The sequence below is a fragment of the Siphateles boraxobius genome, unplaced genomic scaffold, assembly GCF_051911475.1.
Source record: "Siphateles boraxobius isolate OS27281-9 unplaced genomic scaffold, OSU_SipBor_1 1, whole genome shotgun sequence".
Classification (NCBI taxonomy): Eukaryota; Metazoa; Chordata; class Actinopteri; order Cypriniformes; family Leuciscidae; genus Siphateles; species Siphateles boraxobius.
This window is the reverse complement of record NW_027508699.1, coordinates 19,483,105-19,500,688: the sequence shown is the minus strand read 5'-3', so window position 1 is coordinate 19,500,688 and position 17,584 is coordinate 19,483,105. Positions and strand designations below refer to the sequence as shown.

Genomic DNA, 17,584 nt, shown 5'->3' with positions numbered 1-17,584 from the left:
CAAGGACAGAGGGAGGACCAGCGGCTATTAGGACGAGGGAGGTTAATGCTACCAGAGGAAATTGTATTGTTTTCATAAGAACATAAGCACCATAGAAAACTGAAATTAATAATGGGATTTAGTGCCTCTAAAGCCTGACACACGCCCTCATCTTTCTCCTCCTCTCCACCACATCCTCTTGTCTGTCATGAGGAATCAGTTTTGGATACACTGTATCATTTTCATCCTGTTCTTTCAGCTAGATATTCCAGAAAACCAGCCATTACAATGAGAAAACCACATGGCTTTTTGGAAGTGGTGGTTATAGAGAGAAAAGACTAATTGATCAGTTTAAAATGCTTTTTGTGGCCTTGTTAATCTGCAAATGATGAAGCTTAGTGATAGACCAAGGCATTTAGGGTCTTGATAATGTTATGTTGTTTTTCATTTGTTGTTTTCAGTGTTTTACATTACATGTAGAGGCCTATAGTATCTGTCACAGACTTTAGTGAACCAACATATGACTCACTTACTGAACTGCAGGTTCCATGTGTCACGGTTCCTCAATCCGGGTGTTCGTTCTGAGTTTCTGTTGGGGTGTTTGTAGGCGTGGATGTGTACTACCTGTTTGTTGCTTAGCACCAGCTGATCACTTATCAGCCTTTAGCTGCAGCTTATCTAAATGCTTGTTAGCTGTCTTTATATCGCTGGAGTTGTTGGTGCTTGGTGTCGGTTCGTCACTCTTGTTTGTGTCGCTTACACAGTTCCTGTGTCCTAGTCTCTGTGCGGAGTTTATGTCTTTGTTTCCTGCGCAACCTGCCCTTTGGGAGATCGCCTGAGTCCATTCACCTGCCATCGAGCTAGCCTTCACTGGGGATTCCCCTTCTCACATCTCCAGTCGGAGTGTTGTCTTCCAGGTCGCCCGCCTGCTAAACGTGGTGTTTTGAGTACTCTCCTGTTCTGTCTGTCAACAATAAACTGCTTTACTTGCATTTGGATCTACGACTCATACTTGTGACAGAACGAATCAACCACCTGATGGATCCAGCAAGTGCGGCAGAATTGCATGACGTATTGGTCAAGAGTGACGCTCGTCTTTAGCAACAGGAGGAACAAACTATGGCTACGGGTCGTGCTGTTCAGGCGCTAGTTACCCAGGTCTCTGAACTGACGAAACAGGTACAACAATTACAAAGCGAGGCTGCTGCTTCTCAACAACAGGCCGCGGCTAATCCACCGGCTCCAGTGATCCAGACTATCCTTAACCCCGCCTTTCGTCTCCCGCATGCTACTCCGGTGAGTCCCAGTTGTGTCGTTCTTTTTTAGCAAAATGTTCACTATACATCTCGCTTCAACCGTACGCGTTTCCTACAGAGGAATCCAAGGTGGCCTTTTTGATCACGTTACTCGCGGGTAGAGCGGGCAGCTGGGGAACGACTGTTTGGGAGCAGAGACTTCCGTGTTGTGCATCCTGGTTCTTTCCCAGCGCTCGTCCGCGGATGACAAGATGCATCCTTGCGCGTTTTTCTCCCTACGTTTATCTCCGGCAGAGTGCAATTATGACATTGGTAACAGAGAGTTGCTGGCAGTCAAGTTAGCATTGGAGGAATGGTGCCATTGGTTAGAGGGTTCGGGGGTACCCTTTATTGTCTGGACTGATCATAAGAACCTTGAATATATTAGGTCTGCTAAAAGACTCAACTACAGGCAGGCTCGGTGGGCACTTTTTTTCGGTCGTTTTGAGTTTACCTTATCGTATCGTCCGGGTTCCAGGAACATCAAACCCTATGCTTTGTCTCACATTTTTGACCATTCCGTTCGCCCGTCCACTCCCGAGTGCATTTTTTCCGAGAGACTCATTGGGCCCTATCTTGCACCCGGCGCAAATGACTTTGTACACTGACGCATGTATCATTCCTATTTTGCACCCGCGCAAAGCGGACTTTTCCCTCCATAGACACACGTCGGCTAACTAAGAAATACACTTGCGCTCCCCGGGGCGGTTCAGCGCAAAGAGGAGGCGTGTTCCGGCGCAAACTTTCCCTCATGCTATTTTGCTGTCCTATAAAACAATTGCGCCACTGACCAGAAAAAAACTAGTCTAAAGTCAATGGCGCGTTGCGTGTACATTCAGATGCTATTTTAAGCGCGCATGCTTGGCCATAATACAGAGTGTAAACAACGCGCATACACTGTAGATGATTCTCTCATCCACACAGATGCAGTTAACTTTTTGCAAATGATACATTAGATACATAAGGAAAAATATTAAAACACGAGGGAAATCATTCTTGTGTCCATGGCGATGGGGAAAATAGGCATAAAGCTTACACATTTACCCAAATTATTATATGCATGTTTAACAGAAGCTAATTTGGGTGGGTTTGTCCCAACCCCAATGTCACTTTCTCTTTCTTTTACGGCCCTGGCGAGAACATCGATCTCCTCGGCTGAGAACCGATTCTGAAGTGCACCTGGTAAATGCACCGTTATAACAGTATTGCGCCATGGAACAAGCGCACCTAGTTCATCATGCTCTTAAAGGGAATGTGATATAAAGCTCTTATTGGTTTGTTTCCCGTTACACCCAAACCACACCTATGAATAATGAAGCTACTTCAGACCAACCCCTTTTAGATTTGCGCCAGGCGCAAGAGGCGTTTATCCCGCCGGGAAAATAGCAACAGCGCCGGGATCCACCCACAAAGTTACTTGCTATTCGGTGGGGTCATTGTTCCAATGTAGCATGTCATCCAGGAGTCAATCGCACCAGTCTTTTGGTCAAGCAACGATTCTGGTGGCCTTCCATGGCTCGTGACGTTCAGAGTTTTGTTTTGGCATGTTCAGTCTGTGCGTGTGGTAAGACTTCCAATCGCCCACCGGATGGGTTACTCCAACCGCTGTCTGTCCCTTCGAGACCCTGGTCCCACATCGCGCTAGATTTTGTCACTGCCCTCCTGCCCTCCCAGGGCAATACGGTCGTTTTGACTGTAGTGGACCGGTTCTCGAAGGCGGCTCATTTCATTCCCTTGCCCAAATTACCGTCTGCCAGGAGACAGCGGTCGCTGTTGTAGACCACGTCTTTCGGTTACATGGCCTCCCGGTGGACGTGGTCTCTGACAGGGTCCCCAATTTATTTCCAAATTTTGGAAGGAGTTTTGTCTTTTGTTGGGGCGAGTGTCAGTCTTTCTTCTGGGTTTCATCCTCAGAGCAACGGGCAGACCGAGCGTGCCAACCAAGACTTGGAGAGAGTTTTGCGATGTCTGGTTTCTCAGAATCCTTCCTCCTGGAACCAGAAGCTCTCATGGGTGGAGTACGCACATAACTCGTTACCAGTGTCATCCACGGGCCTATCTCCTTTTGAGTGTAGCGTAGGGTACCAGCCCCCTATTTTTCCCAGTCTGGAATCCCAAGTCGCGGTCCCCTCGGCTCACGCCTTCGTCCAGAGGTGCCACTGCAGTTGGACCAGAGCCCGTGAGACTCTGCTCCAGGTGGGGGCGCGCACCAAGGCTAAGGCCGATCGCCACCGGTCAAGGCCTCCCGTGTACGTCGTTGGTCAAAAGGTGTGGCTTTCTACTAAGAATGTTCCGCTCTGTTCCGTGTCTAATAAGCTAGCTCCTAAATTTATCGGCCCGTTCACTGTCACCCAGATCATTAGTCCGGTGACGGTCCGCCTCAAACTTCCTCCTGCGAACAGGAGAATTCACCCCGCCTTTCATGTCTACAAACTGTAACCTGTTTTTCGTTCTGACATTAATCCGCCCACCCCGGTTCTCCCACCGCCGCGACTCGTTGACGGGGAGCCTACATATTCGGTTAATCGTATTCTGGACTTGAGACGGAGAGGACGCGGATTCCAGTACCTGGTGGACTGGGAGGGTTAAGATCCGGAGGAGAGGAGTTGGGTTCCTGCTAGGGACATACTGGATCACTCCCTTATCGATGATTACAATCGTCAGGTAAGCTCTCCTGGGAGTGCCAGGAGGCACTCCTTGGGGAGGGGGGACTGTCACGGTTCATCAATCCGGATGTTCGTTCTGAGTTTCTGTTGGGGTGTTTGTAGGCGTGGGTTTGTGGGTTTGTACCACCTGTTTGTTGCTTAGCACCAGCTGATTACTTATCAGCCTTCAGCTGCAGCTTATCATTATGCTTGTTAGCTGTCTTTATATGGCTGGAGTTGTTGGTGCTTGGTGTCGGTTCGTCACTCTTGTTTGCGTCTCTCACACAGTTCCTGTGTCCTAGTCTCCGTGCAGAGTTTATGTCTTTGTTTCCTGCGCATCCAGCCCTTTGGGAGACCGCCTGAGTCCATTCACCTCACCAAGCTAGCCTTCACTGGGGATTCCCACGTCTCCAGTCGGAGTGTTGTCTTCCAGGTCGCCCGCCTGCTAAACGTGGTGTTTTGAGTACTCTCTGTCTCTCTACTTCTGTCTGTCAACAATAAACTGCTTAACTTGCATTTGGATCTACGACTCATACTTGTGACACCATGTCAATGAATCATTACTTTGTTTTCCATTTGGCTACTTTTACCTGCTGCGTCACCAAGAAAGCAAAAATATATTCTATCTTTACCTGTATACATTACATCTATGTCACATCTATGCAGAAAGCACTAAACAATTAGCTAGGAAACTTAATAAACTAATACACATTGGCCAAGGGATTTATGCAACTTCATGAACGAGTTGCATATAAATTCTGCAGAAATTTGCAGAACTCTACAGTGATAGATCTCATGCAACTTTTTTACTTGCATGTTGGACAAGTATTTATTCTTTTGAATACCTGCTGCAATAAAGAAAGCGAGATGTAGCAGGCAGCTCTGTATCGGCAGTATGTGTCCTAGTGCTTCCTTATCCTCTCAATTTACTCGTAGGATTTGAATATCATAATAAAACAAATTGCATGCAAATTTAGATAATAGCCTGAGGTTTGAGTTAAACTGCTGCCATATTCATGACTCCTTTCAGAAAAACAGCAACTACAAGCCTGCCAAAGTCCATGTTACACTGGCAGCTCTGAAAATACCACCGAATTTGACATGTGAAACAAATTTTGAACCGTTGGCACGTCAAAGCAAACACAACGTAGTCAATAAATCAAAGTGCCAAACAAAAGCTTTAAATACAATGCTCTACAATAAAATAATAATAATAAAATTAAAAATATATTTTTTTATTTAAATTGTTAATTATAAAGCATTCAGAAAGATTGACTCTAACTTTGATCCTACCATGGTTATATCAAATGCAGGATTAGGTTAGAAACATTCAAACAAATAAAGTCAATAAAGTCTATCAGCATCTTTTAAGTAAGAAACTCCAAACTCAGCTGAACGCTGAAGAGGGCTTTCTGATAGACTCTCCTATGAGAGTCCAGGGATGAAGAACGGACATTTAAATAATTAACTCCTAGAGATGGTTTCAGTCATTACTCTGTCTAATTATAGCAGAGGAGGCCATTACCAGAATATGAAGACCGATGAGCAGGGCCATCCTCTGTCTTATGCGTTGAACAGAGGTTTTCCATTGGATCTCTCCTTGTTACACTCATAAAAATGGGTCATGTTTTAGAATGTATGGATTATTCAGCAGTTCTAAATTGTTATAATAAATGTTATTGTTATAATAAATGTTGTTGTTGTCACGGTGTGGGTTTTGTGTCTTGTTCCTTGTTCTTGTCTGTCATGTGATTCCCTGTTTGTCATGTGATCCTGCCATGTGTCTTGTCCCATGTTCAGCTGTTCCCTGTTATGTTGATTAGTCTTCCCAGGTGTTTCAGTTTAACCACGCCCCCTCGTTATCTTGTTTAGCTTGTGTTCCCTTGTATTTAAACCCTGTGTTTTAGTTCAGTCCTTGTGAGTTCTTGATGTTGTTATGTTTGCTATTCCTGTCTTCGTCTTCGTGTTCCTGTTCTGAGTTCCCTCGAGATTACTATTTTGTTAAATAAAGTGCTTGCGATTGGATTCACTCTCTGCTTCATTCCTGCCAGTACGTAACAGAAGAACTCACCAAAAATGAGTCCAGCAGCCAAAAGCAACCAGGCCCTAAGGAGATACCTGTCGTCTATGTCACAAGATGGCCAGCCCATAGTAAGGTATGTGAAGGATTTCTGGGTTTGCTGCCATTTAGCATCCCTAGACGACGCCCAGCTGATAGAGCTGTTCCGGAGTGGACTAGACGAGGACATCGCTCTTATGATGCCAGATGACTATACCGATTGGACGCTAGAACGGTATATCGACCTGGCCCTTTCCTTGAGCATTTCTTTGTTTGCTGTGGACATGAAGGAGAAGAAACTCCGTCAACCTGCAGTATCCCTTCAGTCTGGTCTTTACGTCACTCCCATTATCAAGCCACCCACCAGATCGATCTATAGCCGTCCGGGTTTGGTGTCCAGCGTGGTCGATCCCGCGCTGAAGTCAGCACGGGTTGCCAAGAAGGCTATCCTGCTTGGGACTCAGCCACGTCCAGCCAGAGCTTCACGTCAGCCACGTCCAGCCAGAGCTTCACGTCAGCCACGTCCAGCCAGAGCTTCACGTCAGCCACGTCCAGCCAGAGCTTCACGTCAGCCACGTCCAGCCAGAGCTTCACGTCAGCCACGTCCAGCCAGAGCTTCACGTCAGCCACGTCCAGCCAGAGCTTCACGTCAGCCACGTCCAGCCAGAGCTTCACGTCAGCCACGTCCAGCCAGAGCTTCACGTCAGCCACGTCCAGCCAGAGCTTCACGTCAGCCACGTCCAGCCAGAGCTTCACGTCAGCCACGTCCAGCCAGAGCTTCACGTCAGCCACGTCCAGCCAGAGCTTCACGTCAGCCACGTCCAGCCAGAGCTTCACGTCAGCCACGTCCAGCCAGAGCTTCACGTCAGCCACGTCCAGCCAGAGCTTCACGTCAGCCACGTCCAGCCAGAGCTTCACGTCAGCCACGTCCAGCCAGAGCTTCACGTCAGCCACGTCCAGCCAGAGCTTCACGTCAGCCACGTCCAGCCAGAGCTTCACGTCAGCCACGTCCAGCCAGAGCCGAGGCCCTCTTCGCCGCTGGTCCTGCCCAGCTCAAGACCCTCTTCGCCGCTGGTCCTGCCCAGCGCTCAGTCTTCTTCGCCGCTGGTCCCGCCCAGCGCTCAGTCCTCTTCGCCGCTGGTCCCGTCCAGCCCAGAACCCTCACCGCTGGTCCCGTCCAGCCCAGCGCCCTCTCGCTCTCGGAGACGGAGGAGGAAGAGGACTTCCCGCGTCCCGCAATGCCTGGAAGTCCTTCCTGTACTTCCTGTCAGCCCAGAGTCCTCGCCGCTGGTCCCGTCCAGTCCAGAGACTGTTCAAGTCACGTCTGCCGATCCAGAGACTGTTCAAGTCACGTCTGCCGATCCAGAGACTGTTCAAGTCACGTCTGCCGATCCAGAGACTGTTCAAGTCACGTCTGCCGATCCAGAGACTGTTCAAGTCACGTCTGCCGATCCAGAGACTGTTCAAGTCACGTCTGCCGATCCAGAGACTGTTCAAGTCACGTCTGCCGATCCAGAGACTGTTCAAGTCACGTCTGCCGATCCAGAGACTGTTCAAGTCACGTCTGCCGATCCAGAGACTGTTCAAGTCACGTCTGCCGATCCAGAGACTGTTCAAGTCACGTCTGCCGATCCAGAGACTGTTCAAGTCACGTCTGCCGATCCAGAGACTGTTCAAGTCACGTCTGCCGATCCAGAGACTGTTCAAGTCACGTCTGCCGATCCAGAGACTGTTCACCTCAATACCTCCGAGCCAGTGTCTACGGACAAGATGGCCGCTTCTGAACCAGTGTCTACGGACAAGAGGGCCGCCTCCGAGCCAGAGTCTGTTCCTGTTCCCGAGCCATTGTGTGTGTTGTCTGTTCCCGAGCCAGTGTGTGTGTTGTCTGTTCCTGAACCCGAGCCAGTGTGTGTGTTGTCTGTTCCCGAGCCAGTGTGTGTGTTGTCTGTTCCTGAACCCGAGCCAGTGTGTGTGTCGTCTGTTTCTGAGCCCGAGCCAGTGTGTGTGTCGTCTGTTCCTGAACCCGAGCCAGTGTGTGTGTTGTCTGTTTCTGAGCCCGAGCCAGTGTGTGTGTTGTTTGTTCCCGAGCCAGTGTGTGTGTTGTCTGTTCCTGAACCTGAGCCAGTGTGTGTGTTGTCTGTTCCTGAACCCGAGCCAGTGTGTGTGTTGTCTGTTCCTGAGCCCGAGCCAGTGTGTGTGTTGTCTGTTCCTGAGCCCGAGCCAGTGTGTGTGTTGTCTGTTCCCGAGCCAGTGTGTGTTGTTTGTTCCCGAGCCAGTGTGTGTGTTGTCTGTTCCTGAACCTGAGCCAGTGTGTGTGTTGTCTGTTCCTGAACCCGAGCCAGTGTGTGTGTTGTCTGTTCCTGAGCCCGAGCAAGTGTGTGTGTTGTCTGTTTCTGAGCCCGAGCCAGTGTGTGTGTTGTCTGTTCCTGAGCCCGAGCCAGTGTGTGTGTCTGTTGTTCCTGAGCCCGAGCCAGGGTGTGTGTCTGCTGTTCCTGAGCCGGTGTCTGCTGTTCCTGCGCCTGAGTCACCGCCGTGGCCGCCCGAGGGGTCTTCACCGCCGTGGCCGCCCCGAGGGGTCTTCACCGCCGTGGCCGCCCGAGGGGTCTTCACCGCCGTGGCCGCCCGAGGGGTCTTCACCGCCGTGGCCGCCCGAGGGGTCTTCACCGCCGTGGCCGCCCGAGGGGTCTTCACCGCCGTGGCCGCCCGAGGGGTCTTCACCGCCGTGGCCGCCCGAGGGGTCTTCACCGCCGTGGCCGCCCGAGGGGTCTTCACCGCCGTGGCCGCCCGAGGGGTCTTCACCGCCGTGGCCGCCCGAGGGGTCTTCACCGCCGTGGCCGCCCGAGGGGTCTTCACCGCCGTGGCCGCCCGAGGGGTCTTCACCGTCCTGGCCGCCCGAGGGGTCTTCACCGCCCTGGCCGCCCGAGGGGTCTTCACCGCCCTGGCCGCCCGAAGGGTCTTCACCGCCCTGGTCGCCTGCCCTGCCTGCTCCGCCCTGGTCGCCTGCGCTGCCTGCCCCGCCCTGGTCGCCCACGCTTCTCGACCCAGGTCGGCCATTGCAATGCCCTGGTCCTATTACCCTGCACGGACCTGGCCCTCCGTCCCTCCCCCAAGACCGCCTCCGCTTCACCACCCTCCTGAACTATTGTTTTTTGTTTTTTATGGGCGTCAGGAGCCGCCCATAGGGGAGGGGCTATGTCACGGTGTGGGTTTTGTGTCTTGTTCCTTGTTCTTGTCTGTCATGTGATTCCCTGTTTGTCATGTGATCCTGCCATGTGTCTTGTCCCATGTTCAGCTGTTCCCTGTTATGTTGATTAGTCTTCCCAGGTGTTTCAGTTTAACCACGCCCCCTCGTTATCTTGTTTAGCTTGTGTTCCCTTGTATTTAAACCCTGTGTTTTAGTTCAGTCCTTGTGAGTTCTTGATGTTGTTATGTTTGCTATTCCTGTCTTCGTCTTCGTGTTCCTGTTCTGAGTTCCCTCGAGATTACTATTTTGTTAAATAAAGTGCTTGCGATTGGATTCACTCTCTGCTTCATTCCTGCCAGTACGTAACAGTTGTTACTGCTCATGTTATAATATTTAGAATATTTTATCTTTTATAAAGCGATGTTTCACATTTCACGCTAGCACACTAAGGTTTAACACATTTGCACATTTGGCATAAACCTTGTCCGCTGCACAACATACAACACTAGGCCTAAATTAAGATAAATAAAGTTTGGTACTACATCAGCAAGACAACTATCTATAATGCTTAAGACTTTAAACTCATCATCGATTCCCATTTTCTCTGCAATTCCTTGCCACAGACACACTGGTCAGAAAAAAAACCCACTCCCAGTGTGAATAGCTCCGTAGGGATCTTTTGTTTCGATTCAAGAGCGGCATTGCATCGTACATTCACGTTGCTTAATGGGGCTAAATTTGAACAGCCTTTAACTTAAGTTCAATGAAAGTAAACGGGGGAGCAGACACTTCGTTCAGACTGTCAGTCCAAATCTGATTTCTGTGCATAGACGATTGGAATCTGATCACATTTAGCAAGTGTGAATGGCAACAACAACAACAAAAATGACATGAAATGTCAACCAATTCATTTTAAGTTGCATTCATATGTGGTTTGAAATTCTATTTAAATCTAATTTCTGGAAATTCATTTCAGTCTGACCGCTCTATTCAGACCTAATTTGGTTTATGTCACTTTCTCACGCCACGTAAAATGTAAACATATCAGACGCTGTTATAGGAAAGATTCTGAAAGTCACTGCAGAAACAAGATTGTGTTGTTGCAGAGTTAATAGAGCAGAAGACATGTTGAATCTGAGACCGGCAAATGCGACAGCAAGGAATAAAGCCACGCATACTAGCCTCCTGCGTTTCTGCCGCTGCCTCATATGACGCGGTAGTCCAGAGCATCGGCTACACATTGTCATGTTGTAAATAAGGCAACATCTGTATTGCAAACCCCTCCGTGTTTCTGTTGTTGTTGTTTTTGGCGTATACGTACGAACGCAACGTCATTGCCATAGAAATGTATCGTAAATAAATAAATGTTCTTCCCTACAATACAGGTTGCATAAGTCAGGACACCCCTTTGTTAAATTATCATAGAGGCAGACAGATTTTTATTTTTAAAGGCCAGTTATTTCATGGATCCAGGATACTATGCATCCTGATAAAGTTCCCTTGGCCTTTAGAATTAAAATAGCACCACATCCTCACATACCTTTCACCATACCTTGATCATCTCTCAATGCAAATCAAACCAGCTATTAGGCTAACTGAAATAACACCATGCCAATCTCTGGGTATGGTGAAGGGTATGTGATGATGTGGGGCTATTTTAATTCCAAAGGCCAAGGGAACTTTATCAGGATGCATAGTATCCTGAATCTATGAAATAACTGGCCTTTAAAAATAAAAATTGGCCTGCCTCTATGGGAATTTAACATAGGGGTGTCCTGACTTATGCACCCTGTATTTTGAGGAAGAACATTTATTTATTTGTGATACATTATTCATTCACAAAGAAAATTGGTGTCCTTAAAGGTTGGATTTTTCTTCATTTTCCAAAAAATGATTTTTTATTCCTCTTTTTAGTCAACTTTAGTATGGGTTTGTTCACTTATGCTAAGCACTGTATGTAATGTTCTGAAGTCATATAATAATAATGTGTGTGTGTGTGTGTGTGTGTGTGTGTGTGTGTGTGTGTGTGTGTGTGTGTGTGTGTGTGTGTGTGTGTGTGTGTGTGTGTGTGTGTGTGTGTGTGGAACAGATGAAAATGCTGCCCTTGTCTGACATACATGCTCACCATTATTAAGAAAAAGCAGCTTGGTTATTCTACTATAAATATATCGAAGGCATGCAACAAATAAATGACAGAATTTTCCTTTTGGTGAAGTATTCCTTGAAGTGAAAAGAATAATACCATTATTTTTTATCAAATATAAAGCTCAAACTGATGAGGTTCTGTTATCTCATTAAGGTAAAGAAAAAAAGTTTGAAATGGGGAGCTCATATTAAATGTCGTCCCCCAGATAATTTACTGCAAGAGCACAAACTGCCCCAGGGGTCATTATTAAGTGATAATCTGCTATGCTTTATACAGTTCAAAATCATTTTCTTCATAGTTAAACCTAATAGGGCCAACAGACTTTAAAAAGGGATGGGCATTCACTAATTGAGTCGAGTTTGGAATTGCTCTTTTGTGTTGAAGGATTACTTGTGCAAGCACCATTAGTTCCACGCTCATGCTTTCAACGTCCTTCCCAAGAACTGTCTTTAGAGGCAAGGATCTTGATGGCAAGAAGAGTGCCTTTACGGGAAAATGGGCATTTGTGCACTGGGTAAAATAACGAGAAGGCAGTATTTCTTGAGGTTCATAAAACAAAACTGTTATGTATGCTGATTAAACTAGTTTTATCCTTAGAAGATTTTGAGTATTTCCCCATGGCCTTTCGGTGTATTGCAGCTTTTCGCTGAAGCATCATTATCCTTCAAAGTTCCCTCGGAGGAGCTTTTCGTGTGTCCTTCCAGCAGGTAATTTGTGTAGAAACTTCCAGTAGTCCTCTCCAGACTGTAGGACGTTATTACTGACCATGACACCTTCATTACCTCGCATTAGTTTTCAGTAATAAATTATCCTCTGGACTAGGGCCATCTACACATTTATAACACTTCCACATCTTCTTGTATTTATGCTTTAGAGCAACTAAAAAATCTTAGTGCAAAGTCCTTCCACTGATTAATTCTCAACCATTTTTAACGTTTTTTTTTTTACGTTTTTTTAGTAGTAGTAGATTTGGGGGCTCAAAGTAATAAAATATAAAAACATATTTATAATACAATTACACTATAATATAATATAATATAATATAATATAATATAATATAATATAATATAATATGTGACCCTGGATCACAAAGCCAGTCTTAAGTAGCACGGGTATATATAGCCAACAATACATTGTATGGGTCAAAATTATCAATTTTTCTTTTATGCCAAAAATCATTAGGATATTAAGTAAAGATCATGTTCCATGAAGATATTTTGTAAATTTCCAACCGTAAATGTGAGTGAATGCAGCACAATCGCGAACGTAAATGAGCAACTTTAACGGCGATTTTATCAATGTTTCGATTTTTTTGCACCCTCAGATTCCAGATTTTCAAATAGTTATATCTCGGCCAAATATTGTCCTTTCCCAACAAGCCATACATCAATGGAATGCTTATTTATTCAACTTTCATGTGATGTATGCATCTCAATTTCAAAAAAATGACCCATATGACTTTGTCATCCAGGGTCACATATAATATAATATAATATAATATAATATAATATAATATAATATAATATAATATAATATAATATAATATAATTCTACTACAGCTGTGCACTAAAAAATATTTGACGTTTGTATGCTTTCAATACGTCCATGTTGTAAGTTTCAGCATACAACCAAAAATACGACATTGAATATCTAAATGTACAAATACAAATACTGAGCCTACGTTCTGACGTACAACCCAGAAGCGCTGCGCTGTTACATTACGTGAACTCACTCAGAGGCCCACACAGAAGAAACTGAATAGTTGTATAAAGTCGTTATTTTTGTTTGTTTTTGAGCACAAAAAGTATTCTCGTCGCTTGATAAACTTAAGGTTGAGCCACTGTAGTCACTTAGACTATTTTAACGATGTCTTTACTAACTTTTCTGGGCTGGCAAATATCAATTACCTTGCAGCCTATGGAGGAGTGAGCCGGCTCTCAGATTTGATAAAAAATATCTTAATTTGTGTTCTGAAGATGAACGAAAGTCTTACGGGGTTGGAATAACATGAGGGTGAGTAATTACTGACATAATTTTCATTTTTGGGTGAACTAACCCTTTAAACCTTCAAACATGGCATCTGAACCCTAACAATAGTTTATATTTATATGGCTATTGATTCCAATACGGATACTGAACATGACATCCAATCTTGGTAGGTGCAGGGTGATAAATTTGACATACAGGTTTATATACTGTTACAGTACCACAGACCCCCAAAAAAGTCTGAACATTAATATGATTGTACACATATATCCTAAAGTTTACTGTTACCAATAACATACTGTAATGAGATTTAGACGACAATGTAAGAAAGTCAGAAAACGGAGAGGTCTCATATTTCGGAACGACTAAATGTAGCCTGAGCACACCGGAGAAATTTAGGGTGGTTAAGTTACACAGGGTCACACTGGGAAGTATTTCTAACATCCAGATCAGTGGAAAAATACTCTGTGCTGGGACATTCTAAACCTTAGGATGGATTATGAGTATGTTTATCAGCTCTGTGAGCATTTTAGCATATTCTCTAAATAAATAGTCAAATAGGAGCATTTCTGGAGCTCATGGATATTGTAATGTTACTAACTTGTTAGTATTGTAGACTTAAATCCCAACTGCATTGTCCTCTGTCCTGAGCACCACTAGAGGACACAATGTTGTGATGCCTTTATGCAACCATTTGGATATAGCACTGGGAATTGATCTGGATAGTGAGAAATTGTCCTTTGCAATTATGTCTTCTATGTCTATTGTTCCTATTCCTAAACTCCCAGCTGTCCTGGAAATCAATACATCATCCAGAAATGATGTCTTTAAATAGGAGTGGACACAAATGGAAATAATTAGAATAGCACTTTCAGTAAGTTAAGCATCCACAATAAAGGATGCTATACTCAAAGATCAATTTTCATGGGACACATCAAATGTCACATAGAAGGATTCAGCTAAATGAAATAATGTAATGTTCAGGGAATGAGTAATAGTGGGTCCAACGAAACACTCTGAATGCAGGTTGCAATTCATAGACAAAATTATTAAACTAAATGAATGCAAGTGCATTAATTTGCTTTCTTAACAACTTGTGGTCAAAGGAACTTGTTATTGCCTGTTGTCATAGCATACAAGCCCTACTATATACTAGCCATTTTTTTTTGCCATTTTTAAGTGCCACTGTAATGACTTCTACAAAATGAATGTTTAAATATGCAAATTCAAGAAACACCCCCCAGATAAACGTACCATCTTTTCTGTATAGGCAGATCTCCACTTTCCTTTCTTCAGAGCCTAGTAAGGCTTTGGCCATCTGGGCCATCGCTGGTCGTCCAGTATGCGGTCCATACAGAAAACTGCACGTACACGGCTTTTGCATTACCTCTGCACGCGTGTAGCCGCACATGCCGCAAAAGCCATCATTGCAGAAGATAATGGCACAGTTTTCAACTCGAGCATTGGCGATGATGAATTTGCGATCTGTTGAGGGACAATAAAAAAGAGATGCAAGAGATTCATTAATCACATCCATGTAGAACCAAAGAAAAAACACATACAGAAATGTAATATGTGTCAATATACACATATTGTATATGTATGTCTCCTGCCTATATGGGAATATATGGAAAATTCATATATATAAAACATATAGACATATATGAAACATATATTTCAAAATCTAGCAAAAATGGCCATTTTCATGTACTGGTAAGTGCCATATATTTTCCCGTATATGCACATAAATGTTAAATCTATGTAAGACACATATATGTATATATGCATGCACTTATTTCAATGCATCAGTATCACATGCATGTATGTTTAAAAACATTTATCAAATATGTGGGAAACAAATATTTATGTCACATATTTATACTTTATGTTGTCCATATATGCGAGAAACCAATACTATACTGTAATATATGCAGATCTATGGTATCATATATGTTTGGACACATAAATGTTCATATATGTTGCAGGCATATATTGTGTTCTCAGATAAGTCAAATATATGTATAGATATATGTCATGCTATTTAAAATATAAGTACATATATGGCCATATATTACATTTTTTTATGGGACAAGCCGCGATTCTGGATGAAAGGATGTCTGTTTTAACTTGACTTGCTGAAAGAGTGATGTACAATATGACATTTTGTTGTGGTTTAACTTACAGTAAATTAACCAAATAAAAAAAAACTCACATATTTAAGTCAAGAATGCTCAAGAGTATATCAGTATCTCTCTCTCTCTCTCTCTCTCTCTCTCTCTCTCTCTCTCTCTCTCTCTCTCTCTCTCTAAGAGAATCCTAAAAAGTTAACGTTTCATAATGTTAAACCTTTAACAATACAGCTATTCTGACACTTTTAAAAAATCGTAATGATCTACAAATCCTAATAATCATTTAAAAAAAATTATCGTCGTCAATCATCATCATTCGGTGCACATTTGGCAATAAATAAATAAACATGTCTTCACTTACTCTGCCCCTCGAATTTGCGAATGATGGTGTCCAGAAAGGTGTTCTGAGGTGCAACGTGTCCCCGTCGAATAGGCATTGTGTCTTATATCAGTGGGGCCAAAAAGTTCTGCAAGTTCCTCCTCAGCTTGTGCTTATCTATATAAGCGCGATATATATACTCTACCGCCAGGTCTCATACATGCACACAAGCTTTTCGTGTAGCCTACATCTCATCGACGTAAAAGCAACACAAGCGCGCGCCTCTTTGAAAGTCTCACAGTAATTACGTATTTAATCTGTCAGTGCGGGAGTCCTCGCGCACAGTAAATCATCTGTCTGTCCAATTACCTCACGTCACCTGCTTCCTTTTTTTGCAAATTGATGCAAATCAACTTTCTGTCCCAGTTTCTCAATCACTTGCTCCTACACGCTGTGAAACAGTCCCTCTGTTTGGGAGCGCTTACAAATAAAATTCACAAGTAGACTGATAGTTTATATGGAGACTGGAGGGGCAAGTGAGATGATGGATGGGGAGGGGGAAGGAGTCAATGGTGTGGAGGACAGCATGATTCACTCATCCTGATGTTACCTTTCAGTGTGCCAATGTTCAGCGAGCACAAATCCGATTTGGTGTCATTCCGCGATTGTAAGTTAGACCAGGTTGAGAGCAAACTATAATACTCACAGTGGTAGCAGAATAGCTAAGAAAATGTTTTAATACTGCATTTGGCTAACATGGATACAGTGACCTCTAGGTGATATTTATGTATTGCAAATGACCTATGTTCAACATAAAGATGCTATAATATTCTTGATATAGGTTTATGCTAATAGGCTTATTTGTTTGGAACCGGTGTTTTAACTCGAGGTATACGCACACCCCTGGGGATCCAAGGAGGAACTCTAAAAAATGTTTTCTAAATCTACAAATTTATATATGTGGATATAGAAAATGTGAATTTTAAAAGACACAACAGGTAGATTGTAAACACATTATTGTCAATATTCTTGCGGACAGCTTAAAATGCATTGATTTTGAAACTATTGTCTTCACTTGTAAATTAAATGAACACTTTTTAGCATATTAACAATACTTGTATGAATATTCAAACATCCATATTATCTATTAGCATATTCACAACAAAAATTAACCATCATTCTTTGCTTTTGTTATTATTAAGAGTTATGAGATAGGCAAGTGTAAAATATATAATTTTAATATTTTTATGATGGGCTGTCACGTTTGGTTTTGGTATCACGTTTAAAGGATTAGTTCACCTCAAACTGAAAATTTCCTATTACTCACTCCAATGCCATCCAAGATATCCATGTCTTTCTTTCCTCAGTGGAAGAGAAAATAAGTTTTTTGAGGAAAACATTTCTGGATTTTTCTTCGAATAATGGACTTCAATGGCACCCAACATTTTGAAGTCCAAATCAATGCAGTTTCAAAGGTCTTTGAAGTGGTTAAACAGTCTGTGCACGATCGCAGCTGAGGAATAGGGTCTTATCTAGCGAAACGATAGGTCAATAAAAAAAAAAAAAAAATATATATATATATATATATATATATATATATACACATACTTTTTAACTACAATTGTTCGGATTGAGTTGATCTGCAACCCGCCGGGAACTACGTCATCACGTTGAAAGGTCAGGCTCGATGTCGCCGGCGCCGGCAGAAGTACCGCCCCACTCAACCATGCGAAGGAGGATAGTTCAAATTGTATTAGTCGCTTTGTAAACAGTGGGGTGGTACCATAGACAGTAAAAGAAATGGACACAGCAGACCCCATTGATTTCAACGGAGAAGACTGA

The 17,584-nt window shown here is 43.9% G+C and overlaps 1 protein-coding gene across 2 annotated transcripts in view; it reads right to left on the bottom strand.

Moving 5' to 3' along the window:
* The window catches only part of kcnh2a (potassium voltage-gated channel, subfamily H (eag-related), member 2a), a 72,149-nt gene extending 55,900 nt beyond the window's left edge, over positions 1-16,249 (bottom strand). The window contains exons 1-2 of one of the 2 annotated variants that reach the window (XM_077227130.1): positions 15,785-16,249; positions 14,549-14,779 (exon numbers count right to left, since the gene is read on the bottom strand). In XM_077227130.1, the coding sequence (XP_077083245.1) occupies positions 14,549-14,779; positions 15,785-15,860 (307 nt within the window). In that variant the 5' untranslated portion in view covers positions 15,861-16,249. The remainder of the gene's footprint in view (positions 1-14,548; positions 14,780-15,784) is intronic. The other variant, XM_077227129.1, reaches the window with a different exon arrangement.
* Positions 16,250-17,584: the final 1,335 nt, after the last annotated feature.